Source organism: Lagenorhynchus albirostris, chromosome 1 (genome assembly GCF_949774975.1).
Source record: "Lagenorhynchus albirostris chromosome 1, mLagAlb1.1, whole genome shotgun sequence".
Classification (NCBI taxonomy): Eukaryota; Metazoa; Chordata; class Mammalia; order Artiodactyla; family Delphinidae; genus Lagenorhynchus; species Lagenorhynchus albirostris.
Window position 1 is genome coordinate 174053362 of NC_083095.1, and position 24398 is coordinate 174077759.

The 24398-nt window shown below is 45.7% G+C and overlaps 1 protein-coding gene across 1 annotated transcript in view; it reads right to left on the minus strand.

Moving 5' to 3' along the window:
• CCNY (cyclin Y) overlaps positions 1-24398 on the minus strand; it is a 126220-nt gene that overhangs the window by 26778 nt on the left and 75044 nt on the right. The window contains exon 2 of the mRNA XM_060160720.1: positions 4873-4947. Within this exon, the coding sequence (XP_060016703.1) occupies positions 4873-4947 (75 nt within the window). The remainder of the gene's footprint in view (positions 1-4872; positions 4948-24398) is intronic.

A 24398-nucleotide genomic window follows, 5' to 3' on the forward strand; every position in this document is an offset into this window, starting at 1 on the left:
TTTTTAAAAGTTATTTTCCATGGTTTATAGCATGAAAATCAGCAGCATAAGAGCTTTAGGCTCCTACAGATTCTTCAATATCTCACTGCAAAAGCATCCCCTGTGGAACCTGGGAAGCTGTGGGGAGACACACAGAGTGACTGACGGGGAACTAGAGAGACAGGCACCCTAAACAGGGCACCCAGGACCATGATAAAGAGAACAGGGACACTCACAGGCACAGGGTTTGGCTGCCTGCAAATGTCTGACTACAGGAGAACTAAAAGGCTGGTCCTCTCATCATGCAGGAGTTCAACACTGCCAGGAACAAAAGCAGGACCCCAAAGAGAGGAAGGCCACAAAACGCTTCTCAGTGTCAGTGTTTCTGAATGATTGTGCAAAGAAAACCAGAGCTCGTATTTTAATTTCTGAATTTTAGTCTTTCTACTTTGGCTTCAAGTCATTCAAGGGACAAGTTGCTTTTATTCCTTTAAATATTTCAAGGAACTCCTGAAAAACACACAGATCACACATTCACATTCACACACACACACACACACACACACACAGGTTTTTATTTTTGTCCAACTTCTTTCTTAAAGCAAAGAACTTTTCTAAAAACCAAACTAATTAAAATAAAAAAATACACTTTGACTGTTTTCTCCTAATACTTAAAAGAGTAGGCTCTCGTGTCTTTGAAAACAGCAAATTAAAATGGAATAGAAAAGGAAAAGACAAAATCAACTGCAATTCTCCCCCACAAGCAGAAATGAGAACACGAAAAGGCCAGGCTGAGCAGACTAATCTCTCACAGGCACCTCCTCTCCCACTACAAGGAGCCCTTGGTCCTTTCTTTGTTGAGTGGTTCTCATACAAAGGAAGTCCACACTGACATCTCATATGTGTGAGGAAATGACCGAGAGAGCAGTCCGTTGGGCTTGGGACAGGACCTCCCTAACTTCAGCCAGCTGGGGAGGTCTGATCAGGAACGCCTTCCGTGATCACAGTCAGCCCAGCCTAAATCTCTTTGCTATTCAGAGGGAAAAGGAACTTAACAGCCAGGAAGCTCCTAATGACTTAATGCAGGCACATCTAAAGCAGAATCACGGAACAGCTGGTGGCAGGGAGCGTGGCAGGCAGAGCCTGGCTGCCAGGCCAAGTGCTGAGGAAGGAAGGAAGGAGGACGAGGGTCTTCAGAGCAGAGAGCTGTGAAGGCCGTGGTCCGGGCGGAGCTGCCCCAGCATAACTGCCATGGCCCCATCCATGGTCTCCCACCCAGAAGCCTATCCTGAACTGCAAAGGAGCACATCGACCTCAAGAAGACATCACCAGATTCAAATGAAAATGTGTGCTTATAAGCTCACATTACAACACTTCTTCCAAGGTTGGGGTCAGGGGGGCACAACTGGAGCACATGGAACCCACAGGTTTTAACTGCTCTAGCACTCCCGGAAGTGGAGGGAGTGCTGCAATGGCAATGGAAGTTTACCCAAGTGAAGACAGATCACAATCAAATCAAGAATGTCTCCTGTCCCTCCTTTCAACCACCTAGGGTGAACACATCCTCTGTATCAGGCAGAGCAAGGCAAAGGGATACTGAGATCCAATATCACACGTTCCGTTCCCTCCAGGAGCTCGTTGGTGATACACATGAGGAAATAGTTTTAAATACCACAATATGGTTCAGATATGAAGAAATATTCACAGGGTACCCTCAGGACCACTTAATCTAGCCTGAGGGGTCAAGAACACCTTCAAGGAGGAAGTGATAGCAGAAATGAGCCTTGAAGACTGAAGAGATGAGCTGTGTGGAAGACAGAAGGGAAAACCCAGCTAAACGCAAAGGAGCAGGGGGCGAGTGGCACCCTGGGGTGCCGCAAGCGATCCAGCGTGGCGGACACAGTGCAAAAGGAAACAGACTGGAAACGACGGCGGAGGACGGACCTCCAACAGCCTGTATATCACGCTAAGCCGTTTGGAGTTTAACATCAAGGCAACTGGGGAACCACAAAAAAATTTTAACAAGGAAGTGACATAATCAGATCTGATTTACAGAAAGTCTCTTCACCTAGCAGCAGCGTAGACACAGGACTGGGAAGGGAAAAGGTCAAAGGCCAGGCCACAGGCTGCGGCAGGAATCTAAGTGAGAAATTATGGACGGAGGTGGCAGCAACAGGCATGGGAAAGAGTAGTCAGATTAAGGTGACACTGAAGAGGTAAAAACTGATACACTTTCGATTAACCTGGATGCAATGGTGGCTGATAAATGTTTAACAGATGCCTTTTAAATAAAAGAAGAAGAAGAAGAATGCCCTGACTTGTAGCATTTGCCAATTTCCATGCTGTAAACACTGACATCATGGCTGTTTTGAACTCCTGGCCTGCTGTCACTGATCCTGGAGCTGGAAGAAACGAGCATGGTCGGCTCCAGCACCACAGCCAGCAGGCAAGCACCAGAAGAGGGAAGGGCCTTCTCTGGTCTGGGGAGAGGGAAAGGCAGGAGGTGAACCCCAGTTACTAAGTTCTGTTTGGGACACACTGAGTTAGAGGAACCAATAGCCTTCAGTGTAAAAGATGTCCAGCAGCCAGTTGGACAGACGGAGTTTGAATACTGCAGAGCAGTATCTGGCTGGACATTCTAGTTGACACGGAAGCCGCAAGGAGCTGTACGCAGGCCAAAAAGATAAGAGGGTAAAAGCACATAACCCTAGAAAACACTAACATCAGAGGGATAAATGGAGAAGCTGATTAAGATGTCTGAGAAGCACCTTAAAGAAACAGGGGGTTTCTCAGGACCCATTTCCAAATAGCCAATTCTCTGTGATCAACTCACCAAAGAATGAAGTCTTTAAAGTTACCAAATTTACCTATTTTAAAAAAACCTATTTCTTTTCATCATCTATAAGGCAAGTGTTCATTAGTTGGACTTGTCCTCAGCAATACGGCCTGTGTGAGCAAGTGCCGCACGGGAGCAGAAGCCACCGGAGGCCGTGTCCTCAGCAGCCTCAGCGGCCACGCCACAGAATGGGGGGAGGGAGGAGGCGGCCAGTGGGAAAGCAAAGGGAAAGGGAAGGAGGAGGCAGCAGCAGGGCTTTCACTCGGCAGGTGGGAGACGGTGTCAGTTATTTTTCCTTTTCTTGTTTTTAACCTGTGAGACCCAAGTAGGTTTACACTGAAAGGAAAGAGCCAGCACTTGAGAAACTGAAGCAAAAAACAGAAGGATCAGAGTCACTGATACCCTGATGATCCAGACAGGAGAGGAAAGGAACGAGAGGTGGAGCAGAGGTGAAGGGGAAGCTACACCTGGGGACGCTGTTAGGTCAGAGAATCCTGCCATCCCTCTCCCGGTGGCAACCAAGATATGTGTCATCTATTTAGAGGCTCTAATGCCATTCCACACAAATGTAGGTAGAAAAATTTCTGACTGATGTTGGTCTGTACCCTAAATTCACAGGAAGCAAGAACCAAATATGAAAATATGCCAGTCGTGTAACTTGTTTTCACAGCACTACATTCAGCGCAAAAAATTGCTTCTGATTCCCATTTTTCATTGTCCCAAACCCTCACCCCATCGCCACTTTCCTGCCTGGCAATACCTACCCCTCCCAATGGGCTCCCACTTCACCAGGTGAAGAAAAAAATGTCTTGTTTTGTTTTTACCCAATACGTTCTAAACTTATTTCACAAGTATTTGATACCTACGATGACTTATTCTCACTCTTGGAAACACTGTTTTTTTAATAAATGCACCAAATTCTCTCAAATCAAGTCAGTGGCCTGCTTAATTAAAGAGCGCCAATATTATATCAGCATTATACTACATCAAAGTTGTCACCTAACCATAACTGAGGAGTTATCAGTTCTTATAAATGAACTTACTGTCTTAAATATGTTTATTTTTTAGTCAGTTTAGGACTCCGTCAAAATTAGAGCTGAGCAATTTGCCGAAAGAGTCAGGGCTAGAATCACTAGGGCTCCAGCACTGTAATATAACATCTTCATCACTGTATCATCATTTAACAAATTCCTCCCACTACTCTTTTTTTTTCTTTTTTAAAATTTATTTATTTTTGGCTGCGTTGGGTCTTCATTGCTGTGCAAAGTCTTTCTCTAGTTGTGGTGCTCAGGTTTCTCCTTGCGGTGGCTTCTCTTGTTGCACAGCATGGGCTCTAAGCGCACGGGCTCAGCAGTTGTGGTGCACGGGCTTAGTTGCTCCATGGCATGTGGGATCTTCCCGGACCAGGGATCGAACCCGTGTCCCCTGCACTGGCAAGCGGATTCTTAACCACTGCGCCACCAGGGAAGTCCCCTTCCGCTACTCTTTTCTACAGGAATCCAACCGAGAGACTGTGTTCACCATACTGTGTGTTTTCTCTCTCCTTTACAGTGAGATTAGCCAAGGGCTGAAAAGAGTGGAAAATCCCCCAGGAGAAATTCCATGCCACAGAACAAACTGGTTAGCAGGAGTCTGACAGAAAGAAAACATCTACCCCTAGTGTACAGGCTCAATTCGGTTCTCAAATGACACAACAGAGACAATGGCGCTTTAATTTAGGGTTATATTATACCTTCTTTTACATACTAATTCTTCTGATCTTTAGAGAATTTATGCAAAGATCAATTTTTAAAGGAAAATTTCTGATTCTCGGGGTAGAAACTACTTAGAACCAATCCAGCTGATTGGCAAAATGAGGACAGTTGCTTCAAACAGTAAATTCTAAAAGCATACTATAAAATAAAGAAACCCCAAGGAAACCACCACCAAACAATATCCTTAGGGGTCACTAAAGGGGATTCTATTTTTATCCTGGGAAATCAAGATAGGCTAGTTGCCAACGTAAGTCTTCTTTAAAAAAAAAAAAAGAAAGAAGCATAAATATATCAGTAACCTACCGTCCGTCTGAGATTTACTGAGGAATATTGTGCTGGCCCGAGGATGGTCTGAAGGATTGAATTCCATGTTCAAATCTTTAAAGAAAGAAAAAGAAAATATATGAATATCCATCTGATAACTAAAGGGAGTCAAGATTTTCAATCTTAAATTACTAATACATTCAAGGATTCTGGAAAAAACCAACAGTTACTGTGCTAACAGATTCTTCTAGGTTCAACTGAGAACACTGCTATTTAGAAACTTGAGAAAGTCATACAAAAAATTAGACACTTGGCTGGAGATCTATTAGCCGAAAACTCCATTTTCTTTTTAAAAGTCTGCTCTGCACCCAGGATACTACAGAATAGCAGGACAAAGTCCTAACACGTAATTAAGGAGAGTTATGTGCTACAACTGACTCATCTAAACCCCCAGTTAAGCGAGTGATATTTCCTTGTTAAAGTGACTAAAACAGAATACCTCAGCCAAATCAGCATCTACACACTCTGCTTAATCAAGACTGTCCTTTTCTGAAAACTTAATCCTTTAGAGCAAAAGCTCAAGTTGGCCATCTGTGGGCATAACCTGGGCCATGGATGTAAGTTTTGTTTGACTCATTCATTTTCTTTCCTTTGTAAAAAATTTGAGCCAATAGATAATGATTTTTACATTTCAAACACAGACCACAAAGGAAAAAAGAAGGTCTGTGTTTCCAGCTTCTCTTGAGAAATCAGATCATTGGCAACACCAGGCCCCACCACAGCAGTCACAACTGACAGGACCTGAGACCCCAGCGCCCCCAAGCGCCCAGTCCTCACCCTCTGCCTCACTTCGTACCCCTTCTTCCCCCACTGGCAAGTGGCTCTGTAATCCTGCCTTAGAACAGTCTCCAAGGGCTACAGGCTTGTCAGTCCAGTATAAACAATTAGAATCGATCACAGAAGAGTTCTTCCAATTAAAACAAAAACAAAAAGATTCCACAGGGAAAGAATGGCTAAGCAAAACAAAAGAATAAAGTTAGAGGAGGGAAGAGAGAAGATCAAAAATAATGGAGGGACTTCCCTGGTGGCGCAGTGGTTAAGAATCCGCCTGCCAATGCAGGGGACACAGGTTCACGCCCTGGTCTGGGAAGATCCCACATGCTGCAGAGCAACTAAGCCCCTGTGCCACAACTACTAAACCTGCGCTCTAGAGCCCACGAGCCACAACTGCTGAGCCCACGTGCCGCAACTACTGAAGCCCATGTGCCTAGAGCCCGTGCTCTGCAACAAGAGAAGCCACCGCAATGAGAAGACCGCGCACCGCAACAAAGAGTAGCCCCTGCTCACCGCAACTAGAGAAATGCCCATGCGCAGCAACAAAGACCCAACACAGCCAAAAATAAATAAATAAATGAATAAATAAATTAAAAAAACAAAAAAAAAACCGGAAAGTCAGAATGGTCTTCAAATCAGCTTCCAACATCAGAATGAAAACTATTTTGAGTTCCATTACTTCAGTAAATTTGCAAAGAAATCTAATCAACACCAATAAAACCAGATGGTATCTATCCTTAGTTTAATAGCTAATCCAGTCAAAGATAAAAGGAAAGAAAAAACAAGGATGGCCACATGTATCCAGGAGGCAACACCTGTCACAGAGACCCCTCGGCAGACCTCTGAGGTGAGGCCTCTTCCTACATCAGCCGATGGCTCGTTGCACTACAGCTGCCCACCTCCCGCTGGGGGCTTGAGGAAAGCGACACCTGAATCGCAAACGCTATCTTTATTATCTGGTCCTTCTTCTGTAACAAGTATTAAAGTTATATATAGTGGTTTCACAGCTGAAGGCATTAAGGGATTCTGATGGAAGGAGAAAGACAGAGGAAACAATTTTTCAAACTTGCTTCCATTTGTACTAGATAAAGTTAGGCCAGAAATTTCTGGTAAAAATGAGTCTGTGAGGAGCCTGACCAGAATGCTCGCTTATGTCCCGGGTGGTTTCCTGAATGGGTGACAGGCCAGGTATCATTTCTACCCATTCAATGATACAGAGCAAGTCAGGAAGAGTTCAGAGGAGCCTTCAAGCTCTGGGCTTGACGTGATGTCACAGATGAGGCGAGTGAGGCCAAGAGAGCTAAGTGTCGAGCGGGGTGATAACAGAACGTGGGTTGGGAGCTGTGGTCTCCAGCGGCAAGTCCAGAGTTTCCCCACCGTCCCTGTTAGGCCAGACCTTGCTCAGATCCCCAGTGCCCCAAAAGGACTGGAGCCTGGAACAGGAGGGAGGTAGAGGCTGATGCGGAAGGAAATCCAGAAGCCCCTAAAGCTGGCTTCCAAGTTCTCCCTGGAATTTAAGTTTTAGGATCTAGATCCTAGATGAGATAACCAGGAAGTTTCCACAAAGAGAAAAATCAAGGACTTGTTTCTGGACACAGGGCAATGCAATGTTGCTGAGGGAAACAGATCATCAGTTAAATTTTATGTGAAAGCACATCCAAATGTTTACACTTGTTAGGGGGCAACATCTCATGAGCTGCCAGGACATTACTTAAAAAAGGATTTAATAGCAAGTTGGTGTGCATTTTCTCCAATCCTAAGCAGATTCATATTCCATAACTGTGGCGTGCACAGTAAACCCTACGCCCAGGTGCAAGCCAACAGGCCAAGTTCCCAAGCTCGTGCAGGCCAGGCCTGAAGAGACAGAGTGCTCGGGGCGCCCTTGCTGTGAAGGAGGGCCAGCCACAGAGGCCGATTACCTAGCCTGACTTAAATATGCAAAATGGCACCAAACAAAGGTACAAGGAACTGCCAGGTGTTTCCTAAGACAGGGAGCAGCCCCAGACCTTGAAGAGAATACAGAAAGTTATTCACAGTGTGTGCTTTGGCAAGGGAACTCCAACTTTGGGGGGAACAAAAATGGGAAAAGGCAGCCTTCTCACAAGCCAAGCAAAATAAACCTGCTGTGTCACTCAAACTTACACTCCGAAGTCATGACAAACCGCTACTTTAGCCATGAAGAAATAAGTCCCCACGCTGCAGTCAGGGATCGGGCACAACAAGCTAAACTGGAGCACATTCCGAGGAAGGCGACGCTCCCCGTTGGCTCAGGGATGCTTCTGAATTGCAAGAATTAAAAAGAAGAAATTCACAGGCTATTATGCTTAAAATTAGAGATTATGGATGAAATAAAGCACTCTGCTACAGTCGGTTCTGACAGTATAGTACCTATTTTGAAGTCACCACCATGTCAAGTACTCCTCCGCCCCCCAAGTCCCTCCTGGAGACTCCCAGTGCCCCAGCTCTCCCCCAGACGGGCCTTTCCAGAGCACACACAGCTCCCACCTGCCCCCATCGAGCTCCTGAAGTACCTGAGTACTAACCCACCCAGAAGAGGAGTAACTTATAAATTTTAAATATTTACTTGGCTGGGACTTCCCTGGTGGTACAGTAGTTGGGAATCCACCTGCCAGTGCAGGGGACACGTGTTCGAGCCCTGGCCCGGGAAGACCCCACATGCCGCGGAGCAACTAAGCCCGTGCGCCACAAACTACTGAGACTGTGCTCTAGAGCCCGCGAGCCACAACTACTGAAGCCCGCGCGCCTAGAGCCCGCGCTCTGCAACAAGAGAAGCCCCTGCTCTCCTCAACTAGAGAAAGCCTGCACGCAGCAACGAAGACCCAACGCAGTCAAAAACAAACAAACAAATAAGTAAATATTTACTTGGCTGTGTGCCATTTCAGTGTCGTATGAACAGACGTCACTGCCCTTACTGAAGAGTGAATCCCCATCCCTGAAAGACCCCGAGATGAGCTGGGTGGTGACACACATGGGGGCCAACAGCTCTGTAGGAAGGTCAGCACAGCCTACAGGATGACTTACAATTTAGTCACCACTAGTGCACAGGACCAGCTAGTGAACAATGAGGAAAGAAGATTCTGACCAAATCCTGCGAGAAAGAGAGTAGTATGCTTAAAACAAAAGCACTCAGGGCTTCCCTGGTGGCGCAGTGGTTGAGAATCTGCCTGCTAATGCAGGGTACACGGGTTCGAGCCCTGGTCTGGGAGGATCCCACATGCCGCGGAGCAACTAGGCCCGTGAGCCACAACTACTGAGCCTACGCGTCTGGAGCCTGTGCTCCGCAACAAGAGAGGCTGCGATAGTGAGAGGCCCGCGCACCCCGATGAAGAGTGGCCCCCACCTGCCACATCTAGAGAAAGCCCTCGCACAGAAACGAAGGCCCAACACAGCAAAAATAATTAATTAATAAACTCCTACCCCCAACATCTAAAAAACAAAACAAAACAAAAAAGCTCTCAAACAAAGCAATGGACTCTAAGAGTCAAAAATTTTACACTGCTTTTTTTTTCCCCCTGGCAAGGCTATACAGTTGAATTCGGTTAAACTGAACTCTACGCCAGGTATTGTGTTCAGTCCTGCTGATACCAAAAGACTACTTTGGCGTGGTAACCATGTCTGTGTCTTTACCTTTCCAGTTCTCCACACAAACTATCTCATGGTCATAAGAATGCATTCTTCATTTTCAAAGGGCTATAGTCAATTAATGGTGAGACAAAACATGTATTTAGATGCCTTCATAATGCATCACATGTTATTTCTGTCTCAGAGATGCCTTCATAATTAACTGTGGAGGGGTAAATGAGCATCCTATTAGATACCACGAATATCACCACTGGGGGGTGGTCAAGGCCAGTCCAACCTGCCACACTTTTCACTCATTCAACAAACCATCACTGAGCATCTTCTGGGTACCAGGTACTGCTGAGTTCCACATCCTGAAGATACAGAATTGAACAAAACAGATCAAGTCCCTGATCTAGTAGAGTATCCTTCTAAGCTGAAGGTGAGAAGTACCAGTAAAGAAAACAACAAGGATGGAAGACCATCAAGAATATAAATTCTAAAACCCACATCCGGAAAGCTGAAAGCTGAAAGCTGACAATCCTGGAGTTCTAGGAATCATTCATTCCCCAAGGAGAAGCTCAAATGGTGGACTAAAAGTAACACGTTTTATAATGTGGAAGATCTAGACGTGATAAGATATATATATATGTGATATGTGATAAGATATGTGATAAGATATATATAAGATCTGCTAGCTCTATGGCCTCGGGCAAACTGCCATCCTATTCCAGGTTTCATTCCCTCAGCTATAAAGCAGGTGAGTAACACCTTACCCGGAGGAGTGCTGTGAGAATAGCAGTTATGCAACAAAAAGCAATAAGCAGGACTCGCGCCACAAAATAGGAGCCCCATAAACAATGCTATTAAAATTTTAGGGTACTGATAAACAGTGTGCCCCAGCATCTGGCTCAGTGCTGAAGACACACGTCAAACCTGGAGACAGTTAAATGTGTTAAACCTCCGTCATCCAATCTCTGCTCCCTAAGGGGTCCTGACGTTCACAACTTCGGCATTCCCTGCTGGTGACAGAGGTCCTCCTACCTCTTACAATGACAAGATGATCCATCATGACAAGATAAACCAGCCTCTGAGGCGGGGGTACTTCAGCAAGAAAAGGCAGTTTTAGGAAATGTGACAGAACTCCTAGGGTTGACTTCAACCTAATGCTTAGGAAGCAGTTTGGAACCACTTCTTTATGCTGATGATACTTACTAAGACACATGTCAAATTAAAATACTAACAGAACATTCTAAGAGTCTATTGCCAGACTATCAGGTGATAACAGAAATACTCAGTCACACTGCTTTCAGTCCATGTTTCAGCTAAGTAAAAGGCATGATAGGATTCCTTTAGTCAAAACTGAAAATAAATCTAACAGCTGGGAACCTAGTGTAATTAACAATGCAGTCAGCCCTCCATGTCTGCACCCATGGGTTCAACCAACCTTTGGTCAAAAATAGTTGGAAAAAAAATTCCAGAAAGTTCCAAAAAGCAAAACTTGAATTTGCCACACACAGGCAACTTCTTGTATAACATTTATATTGCATATTTACAATTATTTATATAAAATTTAACATAGTATTAGGTATTGTAAGTAATCTAGAGAAGACGAAGTATACAGGAGGATGTGGTAGGTTACATGCAAATACTATGCCATTTTATATAAGGGACTTGAGCGTCCATGGATTTTGGAACCGACTCCCAGTGAATACCAAGGGATGACTATATTCTCCCGTGCCACATAATGTAGTTTTTTCTGTCCTTTCCACAGATGTCACACCATTGTTCATCTCAGCTTCTAAAACAGCACCAATGCTATAAAAGATCCGTGTGATAAAATAATGCCTAAGATAAGTGGGAGTCATAATCCATCACTGATGGTTTGGAAATTTAGAAAAAAGGAAAACAGAACAGTGCAGCAAGGCCTAAACTGTGCTGGGTCTAATTTGGATAGACGAGGAAACATAAAAGACAACCTTTGGGGGCTTCCCTGGTGGTGCAGTGGTTGAGAGTCCGCCTGCCGATGCAGGGGACACGGGTTCGTGCCCCGGTCCGGGAGGATCCCACATGCCGCAGAGCGGCTGGGCCCGTAAGCCATGGCTGCTGAGCCTGCACGTCCGGAGCCTGTGCTCCACAACGGGAGAGGCCACAGCAGTGAGAGGACCACGTACCGCAAAAGGAAAAAACAAAAAACAAAAAACAACCTGGGGCTTCCCTGGTGGCACAGTGGTTAAGAATCCGTCTGCCAATGCAGGGGACACGGGTTCAAGCCCTGGTCCGGGAAGATCCCACATGCCGTGGAGCAACTAAGCCCGTGCGCCACAACTACTGAGCCCGCGTGCCTAGAGCCTGTGCTCTGCAACGAGAAGCCACCGCAATGAGAAGCCTGCGCACCGCAACGAAGAGTAGCCTCTGCTCGCCTCAACTAGAGAAAGCCCACGTGCAGCAACGAAGACCCAAGGCAGCCAAAAATAAAATAAATACATTTATTTAAAAAAAAAACAACCTGCAAAATCAGAGACTTCCTACCTCCTACCTCCTTTCTCTGCATTGCCAGCCCCAGATTGATCACTGTTCCAACAAATCATCCAAAAGATGGGCTGTTCACTTCGGCCTCGACAATATCAGTGAGTAGAGCCCAAAGGATTCAAGGATCCTGTGATCCCTTGATAGTTTGGGGAACTCCGTGGTAGAAAGTCAACTTAGATTCGAAGGCCAACTGTGGTCAGCTAACAATCCCAAACTTAATCTTAAGATGATTCCATCAGGTCTGTTTCCTATCTGTAGACAAATATTTGACATGGTCATAATCTCAAACTTTTAATTTCAATTTTAGGTAGTCATATTGCTAAATGTGACTAAGGTCTGCAAAGCAATGATGAAAAATCAACAAATAATGCCTGTTAATTTTAAATGAGATTGGCTTACTTTTATTTTTTAGTCACTATTGACCCACTGCCTGAAAATCAGGGATTATCTCCATTCGTTAGGGCCAATGAGACCAAAATACAGAGCTTGGCCCCCTGGTTTGCTCCATGCAGTCGCCACCAGGCAAGCCCCAAACCCAGGCGCCCACATCAGCATCCCTGTTTATAACTTCTGTAGCTGGTGCCGTGGCAGCAAACTGCTGTTACTACATACAATTCCAGTTAATTCCAAAGCCATCTTTTGTACCCCCGCCCCCGCCACCAACTTCACGTTTATTCTTTACGATTCTTTACGATTATTCTAACACACTCAGACTGGGTTATTTTCCATTCTCACTCTCCACGTTGATCCGTGAGTACATGTCCCGGGGTGCACCCCTTTCAGCCTGGGTCTGCGCCGGGACGTATGTGTCTCTGTGTGCACCTCTCTGTGAACACACATCTGACTCCCATTCAGGTGCTCTCTGTCTGTCTCTCCATCTCCCTCTTTCCAACCTGTCTCTCAGTCTCTCTTCTACTCACTCTTTTTCTCTCCCCATATGTTTCCTCTGTCCGTCCCTCACCCTCTCTCCAGTCTTTCCACTGTCTCTTTCAAATATTCTGTGTTAACATGAACCAAAGGAGAGAAAGATCCTAACGTTTAAGATTGTTAAACGTTAAGACAGATTGTTCCACCAATGCAGCAGACTAGATGACCTAAAAGCTCTCACACTACAAGCACTTAGAAATGTGAGATAAAACATAAGACATCCATTTAAAAGCCTAGAGCGTGTAGCTAGGGAAATGGCCGGAGGCTCTAACCAAAAAGAGAACTGGAGTCTTCCGGCAGAACAAAGGCTTCCCAGCTTTGTGAGCTGGGTCTTGGGCTTCAACCAAGGTGACCACACGTCTTGGTTCACATCTATTACCCTGGTATAATTACTAATTCTATCCTCTTTACTTACAATGTCTTGATTTGGAAGTCACCTTGTTTTAATGTCCTGCAGGATAGGATATAAGCCAGTAGAGTGGACACAAGTTAGAAAAGACGCTTTTATATATGTCTGGAACCCTCGAAGAGCTACAATTACAACAAAAACTGAATTAGAAAAAAAAAGTTATCTACGAACCCAGATGAAAAAGGAGCTGGGCCTCAGTGGGAGAAATGTCTCCCAGCACCCCAGTAACTGGTAACCACAGGTCTGTCTGTATCTCTAACATGGTTCTGGAGTTCCCCTCTACTCTGCGTGTGTAGTGCAGGGAACCCTGTGACAAGAAATTTACACCAAACTGGTCACATGCCAGTGAGATCCCTGGGTGCCTGGCAGAAGTAACTGCAAACCGCTCTGGAGAAGCCTGCGTCCCTGAACCCCGCCAGACGATGCCCTCTGAAGACAGGCTCACCATCCCAAACGGCAAGACACAGAGGAAACGATCCATCACAAGCAAGGGTCAAGAGACACAACAAATGGCGAGACTGGCCCTAGAGAACTTGCGGTAACAGAGCTGGCTAGAGACCATAAAATAAGCATACACTGCAGTATTTAAAGTCCAGCAGAGAACAAGATAAAAAATGTACAGTTGAAAACTAGAAGACTGAATTCTGGTGAGCAAATCATGTTACTTCTCTGAGTCTCAATAAATAAAGATGATGGTAACAGGAACGCTCTGACAGGCCACTGGGTCCTGTGATGATCAGAGACAGTACACGGTAAAGCCAGTGGGATCCGGGGGCCCCACCTAAAGGCTGAGTGGGGTCCTCATCCCCTCCAGTCAGTACCAACTGAGGACAGGAACCCTGTGTACAAAGTCCAAATGCTCAACAATAATTAACAAACAAGCTGAATAATGGAAATACATAAAAGAATGATCAAGTGAAGTAGCTCTTTTCAGCTTTTTTAAAAAGGAAAGAAAAAGGAAAAGAAAAACTGGCAAGGACCAAGCATCAACTCATATGTAGATTAATTCAAAAAGAATCTCCTAGCAACCAGATCCTCCTGAGGCATGAATTAGCGCTATCACTGAAACAGGAAAAACATCACTTGGAACGTTGATATTTTAGTATCAGGCAAATAACTAGGTCTAGTATGGGCAACACTGATAAAATTGGCTATTGCAGACAATTAAAAAGTGTCCAAAATGACACCCTGAAAGCTAGTAGAGACATCTGAGTCCCCGTTATTACTTTATTCAACAGTTGACAAATCTTTATATTGAGAATCAACTCGACGTGTGCAAGAAATACAATGCGAAAGCCCCTGCGGCCCCCCAGTGTTTAGGTCTGGGGGTGGGGGAAGCAGACAGGCTGGGGCAGTGACAAGTGTTCTGCTAGGGGCAGTGCCATGGAGAGCCCAAGAGAGAGCTGAGGCTGCTGGGAAGCAAGTTACATTGCGTGTAGAGTGAGGGGTGGGGGGAGAGGGGGGCGCTGGGGATAAAAACATACACGCACAAAGAACATTCAGCCCACAAAAAAGGTTTACTTATGCATTTTAGAAGCAGGCGGGATCGAATAACATCAGGGACAAAGTTACTAATGTTGAGATTTCCCATTAACAAATCAGACATTATTTCCTCTTTCAAACACAAAACCACTGAAAGCCCATACTTGCCACAAAGAACACAGAACACAAGCAAGAGGGTGGCAAGAGATCCTCAGATCAAATTCTCACCAAGTAACACCAAGTGTTCCCCCAAAGGCAGCCACCACCAGCCATGTAAATGAGGGTTACGCCCGAAGCAGATAAAGAAAGTGCTAAAAACAGAAATCACAGCTATGTAAATCAGGAATTATCTGAAAGCACTTAAAGAAACTAAATAAAACAAATAAAAAACTAAAACAAGATTATAAAAGGATATCACACCAAAGACAGGAAAATAGAAGATACAATTCAGGAGACATACAGTGGAACCTACGTGTGAGAAAACCTGTTGGGTGGGTGACACACCAGGATGTGGGCACCAGGGTGCAGCACCCCAGGACTGTCAGAGGGGAGAGGAACGACCTGGCCCCTACTTGAGTCAGACAGCACAACAGAACGGATGACAGAGGAAGAGCAACTCCACCTCTGTTACAGCCACTTCTATCCCGCAGGATCTGAAGATTGTTTTCTCCGTCCCAATGTGTCATCTAGAGCACTTCTATGATTCCTGGCGGTCAAATTCATAGTCACGTCTGCAAGTGAGATCATCACCCATCGGTATTTTCCTCACTTTCAGACCTGATATATAGCTTATATTTTAGGAAGAAAAGGTTAAATCTAGAATTTACCTCCTACCTCAACCTACAACTACAACCTGCCTTTTGAACATCCCGATTCTGGGGGAAATAGAAAGAAAGGGAATACTGTGGCCTCTGAGGGTCACCTCAGACACAAGGAAATGGGATGCATAACTAATGATAAAATCTGAGATGCAACTGCCAAGGCAGAGTCGTTCTGCATTTAATCAAGTCTGTCGAGCTTCAGAGGGATGGATAACAGGCAGCCAGATGGACAAGATTTGCATTCAGAAAAGCCGCACCGGAAGATCCAAATGAATGTGCCTCAGAATCCTGCCATCAGACCTCCTGCCTGGTTTAATAAAACTTGAATTTAAACAATCACAAAACCAAAAAGGTTTAAACAATCCATTTCATTTCTAAAGCTGAATCAATACTAAGGCGGTGAGCCCAGCGTGAGAGAAGCTTGGTGCTAACTCTCTTCTGCTCCATTTGAGTGCTCAGCCCTGCTGCACATCTGGCTCCGGTCCAGGCTGCACAGAGACACGGAGAGGACGGGAACGCACATGTCTTCCTTCCAAAACTATCTGGCGAATGGTGAATGCAACTTTACAACCCTGAGCACGTGCTGAGTGCAAGCATACACACGCCAGGGTACACGACAACCCTTACTCCTCTGCAAAACCTGAGACACCTAGCCAAGGGGGACATGCAGCCAAGGACCTACCTAGTCTGCCATTAAAACGGTCACCATGACTGCAAAAGAGAAATGAGGCAGATGTACTCAGGTTCCCTGGCTTGTTAATCTAGTAAACAGTGTTCAATAAGATGGCACAAAGCCAGGGGCTCAGTACTAATCCTGGACCCTCTCCTCTCAAGACCTGGTGAGAGACCAGAGGGAGGGAGCCAGGCATTGCCGCTGAGCTCCAGGCTCCAGGGCCTGCCCAACGTCCTCAGGCGAGTGGAGGAGTAGAGGCAGTGGCCCGGGTGCTGGGCCTCCTCTCTGTGCTGGCAGCTCAGCGGCGACCCCATGGGGAGCACAGTGGGAGCAGGCCCTCTGGTAGGTTCCTTGTGATGGAGAAGAGGAGGGGAGAATGCCACATATATTCCATTTTTTCCTACCACAATCTACCAGGTTTGGTGAAATTTGATTTTTTTAAAATATTTATTTGGTTCGTCGGGTCTTAGTCTTTAGTAGCGGCATGCAAACTCTTAGTTGTGGCATGTGGGATGTAGTTCCCTGACCGGGGACTGAACCCAGGCCCCCTGCGCTGGGAACGCAGAGTCTTAGCCACTGGGCCACCAAGGAAGTCCCGTGAAATTTGGTTTTTAAGCCAATATTTTTCTCAGCATTCCAAGAAATCCATGGATCAATAAATATATCCTTGCTTTCTATTTTCGAATTTCAGTCAGCCAATGTGACTATGTTGAAAATAGGAAACGTCACTTGTCTGCATGATTCAATGAACTGTCCTTTGAGAAGAGAAAAATACTACCAGGGATTAGCTTGGATTTCAGTGATGCCTTCACCTGGTGGGGGGAAGAGGTATTTTCTTCCATAATTAGAATGTCCAAGAGAGTTCACTGAAATGTCATCCTGCCATGGTTACTATATCCAATGGAAAGGGAGAGTCTGCAGCTACATCAGGCCCTTTGAAACCCTTGGGTAAAAGAGTCACCAATACCATCCTTCTGAGGAGCTAAGAGTGATGCAAGGTTGTGTGTAAGTCACTGCCAGCCTCCTCCTCACAGCGCCCAGTGGCCCACCTCTGATCCCAGCAGGCTCGAGGTGCACAGCACCCCTCCCTCCATCCGGCCAGCAAGCAAAGGGCAAGGTTGTGAGGGGCTGAGAAAGGCGGGCAGACTGGCATCTCCAGCCGACCCTCCTCCAGGCCGCTGTGCAGATGTCCTGTGCAGGCCGCTGTGCAGACATCCTTCAGTCTTGGGATTCTACCCTAGTGAGAGGATCTCACATGCAGACAAGGTTTTAAGCCCGAAGATGTTCATTACTGAATTATGTATAATAGGAAAAAGAAAACTGTAAATAACCTAAATGTTCAGTAATAAGGGACTGAATAGCTAGGTGGCAAATTTACTATAAGGAAAAATGTGTAGCTATTAAAATAATAATAAATAAATATTTATAAAAAGCTCACATTTGTAATTGGGGAAATACTTCTATTTATCACGCTAAGTGAAAAGGAAGATACAAAATTTTGTACACAGTGTCACCACAATTATATGCTATACAGGTTTGGGTCTTATTGTTTTGGTGGTGGTGGTTTCATTTTAAATAAATTCAGCTTTTAAAAGTACTAGAAGAAACTACACAAAAATGTTCACAGTACTTCTTTTGTATAAGGCAAGCACAGGAGCTTCTTCTCTCTCTCTCTCTCTCTTTTTTTTTAAACTCTTCTATATGTTCCAGTTTTTCTCTGTGGGCATATTTATTTTGCACATTCAAAATGGAGAGAATGTTAGAGCTTCCCTTTCTAAGTATACCAGTGCTACAGAGTTTTAAATCCTACCATTAAATTTCCAACCTCAAAACGTATGGACACCAAGGAGGGAAAGGGGGGAAAGGGCGGGTAGGGTGGGATGAACTGAGAAATTGGGACTGACATATATACACTAATATGTATAAAATAGATAACTAATGAGAACCTGCTGTATAGCACAGGGAACACTACTTCACTTGGCTGTACTGTAGAAACACAACTTTGTAAAACAACTATACCCCAATTAAAAAAAAATTTTCCAACCTCAAAGAACAAAGAAATTTACTCTAAAATGGTGGAAACTTCAGCAGCCACTTAGATGGAAAAGAGAGTTGATAGAACTTCATACCATGAAATGGGAAGACAAACATTAAAAATTAAACAAGTAAAGATTATATTTATTTACTGCTGTATAGGAATATTGTTTCATTCCAGATAAGCAAGGTTATGCTTGGTTTAAGGAAGACCAATACTACTGCAGAGCTGATACAAACTATACGGCTATTTTGGTATCTGAGAAGGAGGGAAAAGTCTGCATGTCATTTCTCATTTCAGCAGCATTTAACCTAAAGGTATATGCAGAGATAAACAGACTGTCTTAGTCATAGAACAAATTAATAATCACACAAGTCGCTCTGATCACTCTGAGCCTCAAATGTGGACTGCAGTACAAACTGTTCTCGGAGGCCACTTTCAACATCACTGCCAACAGCTGCACCTTCAATATGCAAAATCATTATTTACCATCTTTTCTCTTGACACTCAACAAGACAAGTTCTATCCTATTCTTTCACCTGTCCCCTATATAAATTAATTCTTGTAGGAACACAGAAATTATTAAACTAATGAATAAGACAAAGTATCAGTCTACTCTTGAGATACATTACTATTCGAACTATTAAAGAATTAAAAAGGGAAGACAGTATCTTATTAAACACTGCACTGTAATACAGAGCTGAAATAAAACTATCAAAATGAGTGAAAGAGAGTGGCAGAGGGCACTGCACCCAAGTTGCCGTGGGATGGACACAGGGGTTCCAGAGGGCGATGCCTGCCTGCTGGGGGTGAGGGTGGGGAGGGGAAGGTGTGCACTGACCGCTCCCCTGCCCAGGCCATCCTCGGGTGAGTCAGTAGCGACTCAGGCCTGTGCTTGGGGAGTGCATGGCCCTGGGTAACAGGTCCAGCCCTGGGCTGACCCAAGATCTGTGAGGGACAGGCCTCAGGAAGCCCCTGGGTGTGCCCGTGTCTGCTCTCAACTCACACCATAAAATGTCATTTCTCAAACCTAACCACCTCCACAGAGTGCCTTTCAGAAGGGACCCTACGAGGGGGCCAACAAAAGTGGAAGCCAATCAAACACAACCTGCCAGACAAGTACTCTTCCATTTGTTCAGCACAGCCTTATTACCCTGGCTGTGCTCTGATATCAAAAACATCTTAGACTAATCTGATTTTCTAGTTAGTTTAAGAAGAAATGGAGGGCTTCCCTGGTGGCGCAGTGGTTAAGAATCCACCTGCCAATTCAGGGGACATGGGTTGGAGCCCTGGTCCGGGAAGATCCCACATGCCGTGGAGCAACTAAGCCCGTGCGCCACAACTGCTGAGCCTGCGCTCTAGAGCCCGCGAGCCACAACTACTGAGCCCGCGAGCCACAACTACCGAAGCCCGCACACCTAGAGCCCGTGCTCCGCAACAAGAGAAGCCACCGCAGTGAGAAGCCCGCGCACCGCAACGAAGAGTAGCCCCCGCTCGCCACAACTAGAGAAAGCCCGCACGCAGCAATGAGGACCCAACACAGCCAAAAATAAATAAATAAAATAAAATAAATTTATCATAAAAACAACAAGAAATGGAAAATTACCAACTCATTCTGAATCTAAGGCTCTTGGTAACAGTTACAATTTCCCAAGCACACACACAAAAAGCTGAGAATACAGCCAGCTCTGAGCCTACCAAGCAAAACCACTACGCCCAGGCAGCTAAGCCACCCGTGAAGCAGCAAATCACTCTTCTTTCCTTCTCTCAAATTCATTCTTGTTTAGAGCAGGAGAAGTAGGGGGAGAAGATTACTTCACAATGTATATAAACACACAAGCTAATTCTGGGTCTTCTTTAAGCCGTTATCAGTAGCACCTCCTACACATTACACTCTTTTAGAAAATACTAATTAGCAGGAAGTATAAAATGTTATTTGATATAAACGTGCAGTAAATAGGTAAATTTTTTAAAAACAAAGAACCTGCAGATCATAATTACAAGAAGCATCTTAAATAAATAAATGGAATGGGGTTAATTTTAAAACCAAAGGATTTTATAGCTGAGACGCCCCACCCCTGCCACCATCTTTTTAAACAAAGGAGAAGAGGCCCGGAGGAAGTCTCTCTCCAAGGTCACAGCAAGTGGGGACTAGCGTGCAGACCCCGAGCCCGATGCTCTCTCACACTAGGCTCCCTTCAGCAGCAGAATCTGCTTTAGACAAGAAATTCGACCCCATGCATTTAATAGTGCCATTCTCCAAAGCAAAGGACAGAGAGAAAAGGAAGAAAATTAAGGAGGATGAACTTCCACTATATTTAAAATAGACATCTCTTACTAAGAAATACCGATTTATAAAATGCAAAAAATAAACAAGAAACCTCCCAGTAATACCTCCTGACAGCTCCATCTCCAGTATGCAGGATTTAAAGAGGCAGCTCTGAAGCCCCGGACCCCTGACAAGATACCCTCCCCAAGATCCCGCAACCCCAGCGCCACCATCTTCCACAGAAAAATCCCTCCACTCCTGTTTGCTTGCCTCGGTCAACTCAGGAAGCCTGCAGCCCCCAGGCCGCCCTCACTATCCCCTCTCAGCCCCAGAAGGCCCCACACCACCACCACTGTCTGGCAGCTCCCAACTCCCAAAACACACGTCCTTCCTCAGCAAAATGCCCTGTGTGTGCTCCCACACCTCCCCGCTCTGAGCACCACGTCCCTACACTGTCGGGGGTCTTCTCTGGAGCCTCGCTCTCCCCTTCGAAACCAATTCCTTCTCCCCTCTGGCCCTACCCAGCACCCCCAGCTGCCCTCTCTCCCTGGGTACTTCACCATAATATCTAGGGATTTCAACATCTAGCTAAGCGAACCTTCTACTCCCTTGACCTCCTGTCCTCTGTGACCTTGTCCTCACCTGACCCTGGGCTCCTGTCCCCATGGTTACCCACCCCAGACCTGTGGTCACTAGTAACAACACTCCTTGATCTCAAGGCCAAGCAGCCGACTCCACCCACTGCCTCCCACCTTCCCAGCTAACTCCCTCTGCCACACCAACCCCTTCACCTCTCAACACATCAAGACCATATGCACTATCTTGAGAACGAAAAATGGAGCCGGAGGAATCAGGCTCCCTGACTTCAGACTATACTACAAAGCTACAGTAATCAAGACAGTATGGTACTGGCACAAAAACAGAAATATAGATCAATGGAACAGGATAGAAAGCCCAGAGATAAACCCACACACATATGGTCACCTTATCTTTGACAAAGGAGGCAAGACTATACAGTGGAGAAAAGACAGCCTCTTCAATAAGTGGTGCTGGGAAAACTGGACAGGTACATGTAAAAGTATGAAATTAGAACACTGCCTAACACCATACACAAAAATAAACTCAAAATGGATTAAAGACCTAAATGTAAGGCCAGACACTCTAAAACTCTTAGAGGAAAACACAGGAAGAACACTCTATGATATAAATCACAGCAAGAACCTTTATGACCCACCTCGTAGAGAAATGGAAATAAAAACAAAAATAAACAAATGGGACCTAATGAAACTTCAAAGCTTTTGCACAGCAAAGGAAACCACAAACAAGACCAAAAGACAACCCTCAGAATGGGAGAAAATATTTGCAAATGAAGCAACTGACAAAGGATTAACCTCCAAAATTTATAAGCAGCTCATGCAGCTCAATATCAAAAAAAACAAAGAACCCAATCCAAAAATGGACAGAAGACCTAAACAGACATTTCTTCAAAGAAGATATACAGATTGCCAATAAACACATGAAAGAATGCTCAACATCATTAATCATTAGAGAAATGCAAATCAAAACTACAATGAGATATCATCTCACACCAATCAGAATGGCCATCATCAAAAAATCTAGAAACAATAAATGCTGGAGAGGGTGTGGAGAAAAGGGGAACCCTCTTGCACTGTTGGTGGGAATGTAAATTGATACAGCCACTATGGAGAACAGTATGGAGGTTCCTTAAAAAACTAAAAATAGAACTACTATACGACCCAGCAATCCCACTACTGGGCATATACCCTGAGAAAACCATAATTCAAAAAGAGTCATGTACCAAAATGTTCACTGCAGCTCTATTTACAATAGCCAGGACATGGAAGCAACCTAAGTGTCCATCAACAGATGAATGGATAAAGATGTGGCACATACATACAATGGAATACTACTCAGCCATAAAAAGAAACGAAACTGAGTTATTTGTAGTGAGGTGGATGGACCTAGAGTCTGTCACACAGAGTGAAGTAAGTCAGAAAGAGAAAAACAAATACCGTATGCTAACACATATATATGGAATCTAAGAAAAAAAAAAAACAAGGTCATGAAGAACCGAGGGGCAAGACGGGAATCAAGACACAGACCTACTAGAGAATGGACTTGAGGATATGGGGAGGGGGAAGGATAAGCTGTGACAAAGTGAGAGAGTGGCATGGACATATATACACTACCAAACGTAAAATAAATAGCTAGTGGGAAGCAGCCGCATAGCACAGGGAGATCAGCTCGGTGCTTTGTGACCACCTAGAGGGGTGGGATGGGGGGGTGGGAGGGAGGGAGACACAAGAGGGAGGGGATATGGGAACATATGTATATGTATAACTGATTCACTTTGTTATAAAGCAGAAACTAACACACCATTGTAAAACAATTTTACTCCAATAAAGATGTTAAAAAAATTTTTTTAAAAAAAGACCATATGCACTGATTCTACTCCCTTTCTGCTGTCTTCACCCCTTCCCTGTCCTCCCTTCCTTCTTTTTTTTTTTTAATAAATAAATTGATTGACTGATTGATTGCTGCATTGGGTCTTTGTTGCTGTGCGCGGGCTTTCTCTAGTTGCGGCGAGCGGGCGCTCCTCTTTGTGGCGGTGCGCAGACTTCTCACTGCAGTGGCTTCTCCTGTTGCCGAGCACGGGCTCTAGGCGCAAGGGCTTCAGTAGTTGTGACACGCAGGGTCAGCAGTTGTGGCTTGTGGGCTCTGTTGCTCTGTGGGCATGTGGGATCTTCCGAGACCAGGGATCGAACCCACGTCCCCTGTATTGGCAGGCGGATTCTTAACCACTGCGCCACCAGGTAAGTCCCTCTTCCTTCCTTCTTTATCCAGCTCGGGGTGGACAACTCATGGTCATCACGGCTCCCTGGTATACTTCCTTGCCACCGTGCCCTTCCACCCTCTGAAGAACTCTCTGGTAAACCCCAGAGCAGGTTCAATCCAGCTCTTCACCTCCTCCACCTCTGCCCCAGCAGCTGTTCCCAGCCCCAGGTGCAGGAAAATGCAGAGCCCGGTGGCTGGTCTCCCTTTAAATTCTTGACAGCCCCTTGGGTGGGCCTGGGCACCACCCACAGCTCTTCCTCTCTCCCCTCCTCCCTCTCCTGCTCCCACTCTGGCAGCCCCCTCACTCTCCCTCACTCTTCCTTCCAGGACTCCCCAGCTTAGAGAGCTCAGCCACACACAGCTGAATGCCCTCTGGATGCAAGAGCTCCCACGCCACTGTCGGTGGCCTCTCCCCTGAACTCCCCCACTGCCCATCCTCCTACCCCTGACCATCTAACACGTAAGTCAAATCCAGGTGGGCCAACCGGCTCCTCCCCGGCTTTCTCCGCTCACCAAGCACCAAGGGGCAGCTCCAGCACACCGGCAGACCTGCCAGCTCTCCCCAGGCTCGAACCTCCACCATCACGCCCACTGCCACCAGCAGGCTGGAGCCCCATCGCCGCTCCCTGGGGCTGCGGTGCCCCAGAGGAAGTCCTCACGATGGCCACAGGTGGGCCACGCTCTGCCCCCCACGGCCTCTCCCACCTCACCTGCCAGGGTCCCCGTCGCCCCCTCTGCTCCCACTCCACTGGCCGCCCTGCTGCTCCTCAAACCCAGCAGGCACACACCCACTCCGCCTGAAAGGTTCTTCCCCAGGTATCCACACGGCCTGCTCCCTCATCCTTCAGGTCTGCTCAGATGTTACCTTACATAAAATGACTAATCAGCTCACATTATAAGCATTATCACAACACTAAGGCATAGTGGCTGTGAGTCAGGCACTGTCCTAATAACTTTATGCATATTAACTTATTTAGGACAACTTACTCAACCCTGTTATCCTCACTCTACCAACGAGGAAATAGACGTGGATAAGTCAGAGCCCAAAGGCACTCAGCCAATGAGGATGCTACATCCACACACACCCCTACACACCCTACTCCTAATTTCTTGCATCTCCTGCTGTGTTTTTAGCGGTACTGCGT